Here is an 11411-nt window from a genome sequence, read left to right on the forward strand (position 1 = left end):
TGACCTTTCAGTACTGTCATGAAGGATGAAGCAATTCTCCACATGGAGAAAAGCTAGAAGGACACCCTGTGCAGACAGACGACCACGTGCCAAGACAGGGAGGCGTGAGAAGGAGCAGTGAGATTTTGTCGTGGCCGAAGTGTGTGTCACATGGTGGAGACGTAAGGCTGGAAAGGCAGGTTCGGGCCAGATTAGATAGTGCCTGGCATGCCTTCCTCAGGAATTTATTTTTCATCTTATAAAATAAATAAAAGGAGACAATAAAAGTTTTTCAGCCAGAGAGTGAATGTTCTATAATAAAAATTTGTACTTAAAAAAAAAAAATGTGAATCAGATGGCAATGGGGGATAGATTGAATGGAGAAGAGACCAAAGGTGGGGAGACAGGCTCATAAATGCACTTGTTATTGAGCACCTACTGTGTGCCAGGCACTGTCCTAAATGTTGGATACACAGAAATGAATAAAACAGCCCTCATGGTCATGAAGCCTATATTCTAGTAGGGGAGAAAGGCAATGAATAAAATAAAGAAGTAAAAAATGTAGTACGTTAAATGGTAATAAATACTGAGGAGAAAATTAAAGCAGGAAGTGGGTTAGCAAGTGCTAGACGCTTACAATTTTAGATAGTACAGTCCTGAAAGGTTTTGTTGAGAAGGTGACATTTGAGTAAAAATCTGAAAGAAGTGAGAAAGAGGACCGTGTAGATATTTGGGGAAGAGCATCCCCAAGCAGAGCAAACAGCAAGGCGAAGAACCTGAGGTGGGAGCGTTGGAGAAGCAGTAATGAGGCCACTATTGGTAGAGCACAGTGAGTGACGACAAAGTGAGGGGAGGTGGTCAGAGAGGTAACTGGGGTCCTAAGGAGATGGCAGTCATAGAAACGATAAGGGTTCAAGGCAAAACTAATGCAGGGGCCCTGATGAAGAATAGTAGATATAGTCAAGAAATAGTCCTGCATTAGATAAGATGGCACTTGGTGGCTGAGTGGAGTATAAAATGAGGAATAGAAGAAGACTCTACAGTTTCTACCTGGTAGAAGATGACTCTATTAACTGAGATAAGAGAAGCAGGAGGAGACAGTGTCAAGGAAAAAGATACAGGGCTCAGTTCTAAACTGAGTTTGTGATGTCTGAATGACTTGCAGAGAGAGGTGATCAATAGATCATTGATAATAGGGGCCCTCAGCTCAGAAAAGTGAGCTGGAGATAAAGATTTGGACAAAAATTCTAGTTAAATCCATGTTTTAGTCTGTTCAGGATGCTATAACAAGAATACCATAAACTGGGTGGCTTAAACAACAGACATTTATTTCTCACAGTTCTGGAGGCTGGAAGTTCAAGGTCAAGACTCCAGCAGATTTGGTGTCTGGTGAGGGCCCATTTTCTGGATCACAGCGAGCATCTTCTCACTGTGTCCTCATATGGTGGGAAGGATGAGAGAGCCCTCTGGGGTCTCTTTTATAAGGCACTGATCCCACTCATGAAGTCTCCACCCTCATGACCTAATCATCTTCCATTCACTACCCCCTGAAACCATCATTTTGGCCCTTAGGTTTCAACATGAATTTCCGGGGGTGTCAGGGTGGGGACACAAACATGCAGGCCATAGCGAGCCATAAAGTGAATGAGACTGACTGTTTCGCTAGTGTTATCGAATATGAAGGAGACAAAGGGTGAAACCATGGGAAATACCAACTTTTAAGGATCTGGCATAAGGAGAGGGGAAAAGCAAAAGAGCCTGAGAAAGTGTTTGGAGAAGAGAACCCAGGAGAGAGGAGACAGATGTCCTGTTCTATTTCCACTGGCATCTTAAGACTTCCATGGTATTAGGCAGCATCTGTGCCAACAGTTTGGAAGCAGGTCATTTCTGGTGGCACTTGATCACCTTGCCAGCAGGTAGCACGGAAGGCCAAAAGGGTTCCAAAATCCTAATGTAAACCTTTTTTAAAAAATGGTTTTGGCTTTTCCTCTTCCTTGTCTTTCCCATGTCTCTGAATCTAGTTTTCTCTTTCTGCCTGATTTTCCCTTTCTTTCATACCTAGTCTCTCCTTCCCACTGCCCTTCCCTCCAATGGTCATTTCTTAGCTCTCAGAGGGCACTCAGAGATAGTTTGCTGATCTCTGATCTAGTTCCTAGTATTGGAAAAATATTTAGTCACACGGGTCAGACTAACATTTATTTTACATGCAAAAAATGTCTTTAAAGATAGTTTTCCATTAGTGGGGGTTTTTTCTTGTTGTTCTCTTGTGGTTTTGCTTTTTAACATTAACATTAGCTCCAGCCTCGCTAATTCACAATATTCGGGTTTCTTTGCTCTGGGGTCTCCACGAAGTCAGTATTCTTAAAGGCAGGGACGGTGTGTTTTGAGCTGCTTGTTGGAGTGTGGCCATCTAGGCGCCAACTGCGGGCTGGGTCAGGGCTGGCTGTAGCAAAACTCAGTCTCATTCTCTTGCTCCTCAACCTTTCTAGTCCCAGCAGCTGTCACCAACCTGAGGATCACAGAGAACGCCACCAGACACCTGTCCTTCAGCTGGACCCCCTCAGAGGGGGAGCTCAAATGGTACAACATCTTTCTGTACAACCCAGATCGAACTCTTCAGGAGCGAGCTCAAGTTGGCCCGCAAGTCCAGAGCTTCTCTTTTCAGAACTTGCTACAAGGTCGAATGTACAAAATGGTGATTGTAACTCACAGTGGGGAGCTGTCTAATGAGTCTTCCATATTCGGTAGAACAGGTAAGACCTGAACCCAAGCTGTCATGAATAGCAAGGAAATTGTCACAGTACTCACTGGCTTTTCCTTGATTTGTCCTTACTTTCCTGTTCTACCTAGGGTGTAGCTTTATATGAAATTTGTGACCTTTATATGAAATTTCTGACCCTAAATCAGACCTTTGATTATATATCAGAATAGTTTTTGCACTGGTTTTTGCTTTGTTTCCTCCACGTGCTTACCTCATAGAGTTTAGTGAAAAACATGAATCTGGCTCCTTTACTTGCCAGCAAACTGCTACGCGAGGGTTATAACCCATCGGGGCTCAATTCAAGCTGTGCCTTTCAGCTTTCTACAGGAAATAGAAGGAGTGGAGAGCAGGTCCAAAGAAGGGCAGCTACAAATGGGGCCAACAAGCAAAGACTGCTGTGAATCAGAAACACAGCACTAGATGAAGTGAACACAAGAGTTCCAGGAAAATGAGAGAGAGAAACATCTCTGGGTTTTGCAAATAAGAAACTGGATCTACTCTTTCTCCATAATTTGAGTCCATTATCTCATTTTTTCTATTCAATTTTTATTCTTTTTTAAAATATTTATTTATTTGACTGCGCCGGGTCTTAGCTGCGGCATGTGAACTCTTGAGTTGAGGCATGCGTGTGGGATCTAGTCCCCTGACCAGGGATGGAACCCCGGCCCCCTGCACTGGGAGCACTGAGCCTTAGCCACTGGATCACCAGCGAAGTCCCCAATTTTTATTCTTAATTGACAATTGTTTTTGAGTGCTCTTGTGTGCCAGGCACTGGGCTCACTGTTGCACTAGGAGAGTAGACAAGACTCACAGGGCCCCTGACCTCACAGGGCTCTACACTAGCAGAGAGAAGGAGGGGGCGGGACGGCAGATTTTAAAGGGTGATGATTTTGGAACCCCTTAAATCCTCTGAAGGAAATAAACATGATGTTGTGACACAGCGTGACTCGGCAGGACAAGACTTAGAGACCACTTTAGACAGAGAAGGCTTTTCAGCTGAGACCCGAAGGTGAGAGGAGCCATGGGAAGAGCTCATTTTAGTCACTCAACAGGAGTTCTCAGCTTGTCTTCTGAGGGAATGAAAAAGAGCAGCGGATAAGCCATGAGTGGAATTTCCTAGATGTTACCATCTTCAGGGCCATCTGCCCTCGGCACATCTTCCCATATCTGCTCATTAATGTTTAAAATTCCTCCAACAAGGGACAACAGTCTTCACTCTCCAAAGAATCATGAAGCTTACGTGCCCACGGGACAGGTGCCAGCCTGACTAACTTATACTATAGTAGAAATGACTGTTAACACTTCACTTCCCAAGTGAGGTTCCATCAGTATAGATTTTGGGGGAAGAAAGGGCTGAGAGAGAGAACTGAGAACCTAAGAGAGGATGGAGAGGAAGTAAAGAGGCCCAGAGAGGGATGTTATGGGATAGTGGCCCGAGTGAGATGGGCCAGACTGGAAGGGGCAGGAACATTTTATCAACAACTTTCAGGGCTTTTTATATCCTAAGTTATGAACTATTTGACCAGACTTAGTCATTTCTGAAGATTTCACTTTATATGTTTATCAGAGGACATGTAGCGAGCATATAGAAGTCACCACCCCTTGTGCTTTGTTTTATTTTAATTTGTGCCAGGTCTCTAGACCACATGCCCCTAAACTCAAGTGACCTGAAGTAGAAGCAAGATCTGACTCTACAATAGGCACTACTCACCCGTACACCCAACATAGCTCATGTTTTCACCTGTGGGCCAAAATGCCTTTGTTTCTATCTGTCTTGTTTTTAATAAAGGTTTTCCTTTTCTTTAAGTCCCAGCCTCTGTGAGTAACCTCAAGGGATCCAATCGAAACATGACAGACAGTCTCTGGTTCAGCTGGAGTCCAGCCTCTGGAGACTTCGACTTTTATGAGCTGATTCTCTATAACCCCAATGGCACAAAGAAGGAAAACTGGAAAGACAAGGACCTGACAGAGTGGCGTTTCCATGGCCTCGTTCCCGGAAGGAAATACACGCTGTGTGTGATAACTCATAGTGGAGATCTCAGCAACAAGGTCACGGGGGAGAGCAGAACAGGTAAGAAGCCCAGGTGCCAATGGCCAAGTGTTGGTGGGAAGTAGCTTCCACAGGCATGTTTTAATTACGGTCTTATTAATAAGAAATAAAATCGGTAATGATGTACCATGTGCTAGCCCCTGAACTTGGGAAGGCTCTGTGATAGAATGGGTAAAGGAGACAGACTTTGGGTGAAAAGATCTAGGTCCTTGGCTTAGCTCTGCCACTTACCTATGTGAAGCTGGGCAAGTCACCGAGCATCTCTAAGCCTCAGCTTTCTTATCTGTAAAATGGGGATAATCATATACATCATCATTGTGTTACTATGATCAGTGCTTTCTAGATTTTCTTATTTCTTGGGCACACACAGATAACATTGATATCTGTGTGCCACCCTGGGGTCAATGAACAAGGCTCTCTGCAATTGGATGTAACTGTCTGCGGACTCTAGGCTTCACATCCCCAAATCTGATGGAATAAATATCTTCTCATACTTATAATCCATTCAGGGCACACTCATGCTCCACAGCACCCTGGTGAAAAAGCTCTGGTTAAAAAAATTAAAGAAAATGTACATAAAACACTTGAGGACAGTGTCTTACATGTAGTAAACACTGTAAATGGAAGCTCTTATTATTATGTTATCATATTACCTCTTCCTACGAAGTACATTAAACGTATGTCTGAAGTCGCTCAGCTATCTTATTTATATATGTTATGGCATAGAAGTGATTACATGATCTTTTACTTTCTCATACATACAGCCCCAAGTCCTCCCAGTCTTATGTCATTTGCGGATGTTGCGAACACATCGTTGGCCATCACCTGGAAAGGGCCACCGGACTGGACAGACTATGATGACTTTGAGCTGCAGTGGTTCCCCAGAGATGCCGTCACAGTCTTCAACCCCTACAGCAACAGAAAATCAGAAGGACGCATCGTGTATGGTCTTCGTCCAGGGAGATCTTATCAATTCAGTGTCAAGACTGTCAGTGGTGATTCCTGGAAAACCTACAGCAAACCAATTTTTGGATCTGTGAGGACAAGTATGACATGTCTTGATTCTCAGATGAAGTGGGGAGGAAGTAGGTGTTGCAACATCTTATTCCAATGGGGCTTTGGTTTAAATCCACATTTTTACCTGAACTTGGTTAGATTTGAATTCAGATAGAAGTACTATATAGATTTGTTCATTTATTCAACTTTAACAACAAGAAATAATCTCTGCCCTCATGGAGCTTACAGTTGAGTGGGAGGTACTATCATTAAAAAGACATTTTGGGTGTGATGGAGGAAGTATTTGGCCCTAGAGAAACACAGGGTAAAGGCATCTGACCCAATAAAAGGGAGCTTCCTAGAAGAAGAAACATCCAAATCAAAACCCAAGGAAAGAGTAAGACTCACCGGGTGGAGATGCAGAAAGAAGTAAAGAATGTTCCAGGTAGAGAGAAAAAAAGATTCCAAAACCAGGCAGGAGACAGGAATAGAAAGGAGTTTAGTTGGCCAGAGGATAAAAGGTGAGGATTAGGAGAGTCAGGTCATAAAATGTCTTGTGAGCCATGGTAATGATTTTGAACCTCAGTCCATTGGAGCCACTGAAGGATTTTCAGCTGAGATATAATCAAATTTGCATTTTAGAAAGTCACTATGGGGGTGGAACAGAGAACAGATTGAAAGGGGCAAACTAGAAACAGAGGTACTGGTTAGGACCTATTGCTGTAAATTCTAAAGATGAAAATACTTCAACAATAAAGTACATATCAGTTTCTTCCCCAAGGCATTTTGAGATAAATACCACAGACCTCAAAGAAACAGAAGTTTTTGGTATAGGAACCTCAATCCAAATATTTATTTTTCAATAATACCCAGTAAATGTAGTTTCTGAGATCAGATCAGATAGTTATTGGTTATTGATAAAATACAAAGTTGAAAATTAGAAATTTAAGCCAGTAGCTGTTTTGTTAATTCAACAAACATTAATGCTACAAAAATTATAACTCTTTGGATTGTATCCAAAGAGCAGTTTGGGATCACATAGGTGTGTGTCAAGAGAAATATGTGAAAAAGAACTAAGAGTTTTAGTTTATAGCAAGATCAAGAGGGGTTTGCAGTGGCATATTGTGGGCTGTGTAATTGAGTCACGGGTGTTGGAATCTGAGAGCTCAGTTGAGGTTGGGCTGGTCAGGTCACATCTGGAATATTGTATTCGGTCCTGGATGCTAGAATTTAAGAGAGGCATTTACCAAATGGGGCCTGCCCAAGAGGAAAGCAACCGGCACCAAGAGGGACTCGATGCTGAGTTTTACAGGGAATGGCGGAATGAACTTTGAGGGTTGCATTAGTTCAGACTGGGTTTGGCTGTGGGTAACAGAAAACACAAGATAACAGAGGATTAAACAAAACAGAAGTTGAGAATTCTCATGTAAAATCATTCCAGTGCCCCATTTCTCACAGACACATTCCTGCCATGATGAACAGCTTGCACTGCTGCACCAGCCACCTTCCCACTCCTCCCAGCCCCACCCTTGGTGCCCGGGTTCGTGGTTTTCTCTGCCTAAAATGCCCCTCTCCCAATTTCTTGGCGAGGTGTCATCTCTGCCAGAAAGGCTTTGCTAACTCCTGCCCACCGCTAACGCCAGAAGCAGAAAGTTGTCTGTCACTTCACCCAACATCCTCTTCCCCATTTCTTCTGGTACATTCTCTTTTCTACCTTGTATTATGACTGGTTTGGACTCATCTCCCTTCCTAGAGGTTACGGCTGATGTCTTATTCACTTCTGGACTGTTCACAGTCTCTAGAAGGGCACAGCGCACATAGTAGGTACTCGGTTCTTAGTGAATGGAGATGTAACCTGAGTCTTGGAAGGCAGGCAGGGTTTAGAGGTGAAAAGGAGGAGAGAGAAGGAACTGAGGGAAGAGATCAAAGCAAATTTCCATATTATACTTTGTGTAAATTATCAGAATTACGGATTAGGCAGGATGTTTTAAAAGAATTTCTCCAAAGCTGAAAGAGGAGGTGTATTTGGGTCTCAGCTGTGACTTGGTTTGAAGGGAGCTCAAAAAGATTAACAAGCAGTTAATGTTTGAAAAGACACAATTATTGTCTGCCTCAAAGGCCAATTCTTCCTCTATCCTGAAAAATCCTCGGCTTGATTTTTTTTCCTAAATCATCCTCATCTAACCTGCTGTGACTTAGCTTACATTTACAGACCTTGATATGAAACAGGAATTCACTCAGTAGCACACAGATGCTGAGTGTTTGTTGAGGACAAGGACTCCTGTAACAAAGCATGTGTCAGGGGAAGGTGGGTCGTGCTCCAAATCAGAGCAACAGGTGCTGTGCTGGGAGGGCCGAGTAGGTCTACACATAGTTCCCAGAAGAGCATATATAACAGGGTAACCTACACAGTTTGGTTGTTAACTTGCACAGTCACGTGACTGCTTTTCTTTCAGATTCATGGTTGTGTCACTCACAGGAACAAATAAAATCAGCTGCCATTCAAGTCCCTACTGAGTCAGGCACTCTGTCAGGCAGAAGAAAGTGAATGACCATAAGCACAGGGGGATGAAACAGGGGGGTGGAAGAGACTGGCATATGTGGGGAATCACAGTAGTTCAGTCCCTGGAGCGTGGCGTGTGAGCAGGGAGGGGCAGGCAAAAAATGGAAGACAGGGACAGAAGCCAGATCCAGAAGGTAAACACGTCAGCAATGCCATTTCTTACTTTCCTCATTTTAAGAACTAACATTTATTGAGCAGTTAGCACGCCAGCCACTGTGCTGGTTGGCTGTGCATGTTTCAGCTCATTGAGTCATTACAGTAACCATATAAAGTAGGTATTCTTAATTTCCCCACTTTACAGATAGGGCACAGATACGTTAAATCACTTGCCCACGAGTGCATCGCTGGTAAATAGAATTTGAATTCAGGCAGATCAAGCTGCACCTCTCGGCTACTCTGCCCCACCTTCTATCTGACTTCTGCCACTTGATTTCAGTGCCCACGTGTACATTTGTGTTTCCAGTCACAATGGCACCTGGTGATTTTTCTAAAGGGACAGAATTTTAACGTTTAGTGTTTCTCAAAGCGGAGTCTCATAGGCAGAAATCCCCTTGGAGATCTATGAAAGACAATTCACACGAAGATTGAGAATTATTTATTTAGATCTCTGAGCTAGTTGGAGCCAAAGGAGCTAAAAGGAGGTCTCACAGAGTTGTGAAAAGTGTCTCTTCCTGTCTCCTTTAGAGCCAGACAAGATACAGAATCTGCATTGCCGTCCTCAGAACTCCACGGCCATCGCCTGTTCTTGGATCCCTCCCGATTCTGACTTTGATGGGTACAGCATTGAGTGCCGGAAAATGGACACTCAAGAAGTTGAGTTCTCCAGAAAGTTGGAGAAAGAAAAATCTCTGCTCAACATCATGATGCTAGTGCCCCATAAGAGATACCTGGTGTCCATCAAGGTGCAGTCAGCCGGCATGACCAGTGAGGTGGTTGAAGACAGCACCATCACCATGATAGACCGTAAGTGTCCCTGGAGGCGTACGCAGGGCGTGTGCCTTTCTCCATGGTATCCATCACCCCTGTTCCCGTGTGTACGGCTCACCCACAGTAGTGTGTCTTGTTGTCACTTGAAGAGGACCTGAAAGGCTCTGGGAAGTAGAAACATTTCTCTGTGTAACGCATCCTGGCAGCAAACAAGTTAAATGATCTTAAAGAACCTGAATGAGTTAGTATTTAAATACATCTCTTTGCCTGATATAGTTAGAGCCATAATGGAGCTTTTAAGCAGTTTGATGCTACAACTTCAGGAAATCCTGCTGAGGAGCTGCCTCTTTCCTTATGTTTAATGTGCTACCGGCAAATCACTTCCTCTGCCTGCTTCCCTTCAGGAGAGGAGGAGGTTTCCTTGATTCCAAGCATTACACACACACACACACACACACACAGGGTCTGATGTAGGTGAGTAGAGAACTTCATTTCACTGATATTTTATATGTAAAAGCATAGTTGTGACCCTTCTTGGTTCCCTCCCCACCCTTCTTCCAGGCCCTCCTCCTCCACCTCCACATATTCGGGTGAATAAAAAGGATGTGCTAATTAGCAAATCTTCCATCAACTTTACTTTCAACTGCAGCTGGTTCAGCGACACCAATGGAGCTGTGAAATACTTCACAGTGGTGGTGAGAGAGGCTGACGGTAAGTGATCACGAATTAACTCTGCTGTAAGACACAGGATTACTTTCCCAAAAGTCACTGTGGGAGCTCCTTTTGTGACAAGTTTTTAAAAGAAGAAAACTTAATTTTTATGTCGTTTCACTCTCTCTCTGCTGGATGCAGGGAGATGTAACAAAAAACTGCTCAAAGGTTCTTTCAGCAATAAAGCCTATTATCTGCTGGGTTTAATTATTAAATGGGTGAGTAATATTAATAGCAGCTACATCAATAATAACAATAACCATCATTTCTTGAGCCCGTACTATGTGCCAGGCACTGTTGGAAGTGCATTGCATGTATTGACTCATTCAGTCTTCTTTGCTACTTATTCAGTCCCGTTCAGCTCCTTTGTTCTGCCATTAAGCAGCTATATGCTTCATCTGCCTTCCCCACTTCCTGTCTCAATACCTGCACCAATCATACACTCCGAAACCACCCACCAATTCACAAAAATATTCAAAAGCTTAAAAGAGGGGAAAAAAATGATCATGAAGAGCATTCCTCCTTTCTCTACTGAATTTTCAATAATATGTTTCATTATCTAGTCCACTAAATTATTCAGTGTTACCCAATTCTTATGGATCAGGCAAATACTAGGTAATTCTTATAATCACATTCCATACAACCACCAAGTATGATCTTTAGAGCTTATTACATCAGCATTCATCAAGTCATCTGCAGGAGTGCTGTATCTGGGGGCACACATGTCCATATGTGTATTTGCCACTGAGGTCTTGTGTGTTTTTTCTCCAAAACAGATGTTTGTGTCTGGAATGACATTAATATATTCCACATGTCTTATATTTTTCAAAATTGTTTAAGGTGCTGCACTGGAGTTTCTTAAGCATCCCAGACTATTTTAACCCATTTGTGGGCAATGGGAAGCTTTAAACCTGCCATGACAAATGTTGGAGCTAAACAGTATTTCATTCTCACTGTGTATTTTTACATTTTATTTAATTGTACTAGAGCTGGTTATGCATAATTAATTCAATAATTTCAAGGGTCAATGTTGCACTCCAAGTTTCCTCACACATCCTAATTGGAGATAAATAGGTGAACTGTGGAGAGACTTTAAATTTAAGTAGGCTGCACTGAAGACAGTGTTTTCCTACCTGAATATAAGGCAGTAGCTGAAAAAAAGTAATACCCCAGAATTCAGACTCGTGTTCTCCAGCCAGGTGGGTTTCAATTATTGATGTCCATGGAGATGGGCTGTGCTCCCCCTGGTGATCTAAGATAACAGTCCATCTCACATAAGTGTCATTTATAGCATATATACTCTTCCTAAAGGCAACCTTCCTTTTAACTACTGCCAACAGGATAATATTTCCAAGATCCATTCATTTTTGAGCAAATTTTATTAAACAATAAAAGTTTAATAAATTGAGATTGAGTCCAGGATA

At 42.9% G+C, this 11411-nt stretch overlaps 1 protein-coding gene across 3 annotated transcripts in view; it reads left to right on the forward strand.

Annotated features, from left to right (window-relative positions):
- The window catches only part of PTPRB (protein tyrosine phosphatase receptor type B), a 113168-nt gene that overhangs the window by 70721 nt on the left and 31036 nt on the right, over positions 1–11411 (forward strand). For all 3 annotated transcript variants that reach the window (XR_452232.2, XM_057556812.1, XM_057556813.1), the window contains 5 exons: positions 2469–2732; positions 4548–4811; positions 5555–5836; positions 9034–9312; positions 9838–9987. Coding sequence is in view for 2 of the 3 variants with exons in the window: in XM_057556812.1 (XP_057412795.1) it covers positions 2469–2732; positions 4548–4811; positions 5555–5836; positions 9034–9312; positions 9838–9987 (1239 nt within the window). In the remaining variant the exon portion in view is untranslated. The remainder of the gene's footprint in view (positions 1–2468; positions 2733–4547; positions 4812–5554; positions 5837–9033; positions 9313–9837; positions 9988–11411) is intronic.

The sequence above is a fragment of the Balaenoptera acutorostrata genome, chromosome 11, assembly GCF_949987535.1.
Source record: "Balaenoptera acutorostrata chromosome 11, mBalAcu1.1, whole genome shotgun sequence".
Taxonomy (NCBI): Eukaryota; Metazoa; Chordata; class Mammalia; order Artiodactyla; family Balaenopteridae; genus Balaenoptera; species Balaenoptera acutorostrata.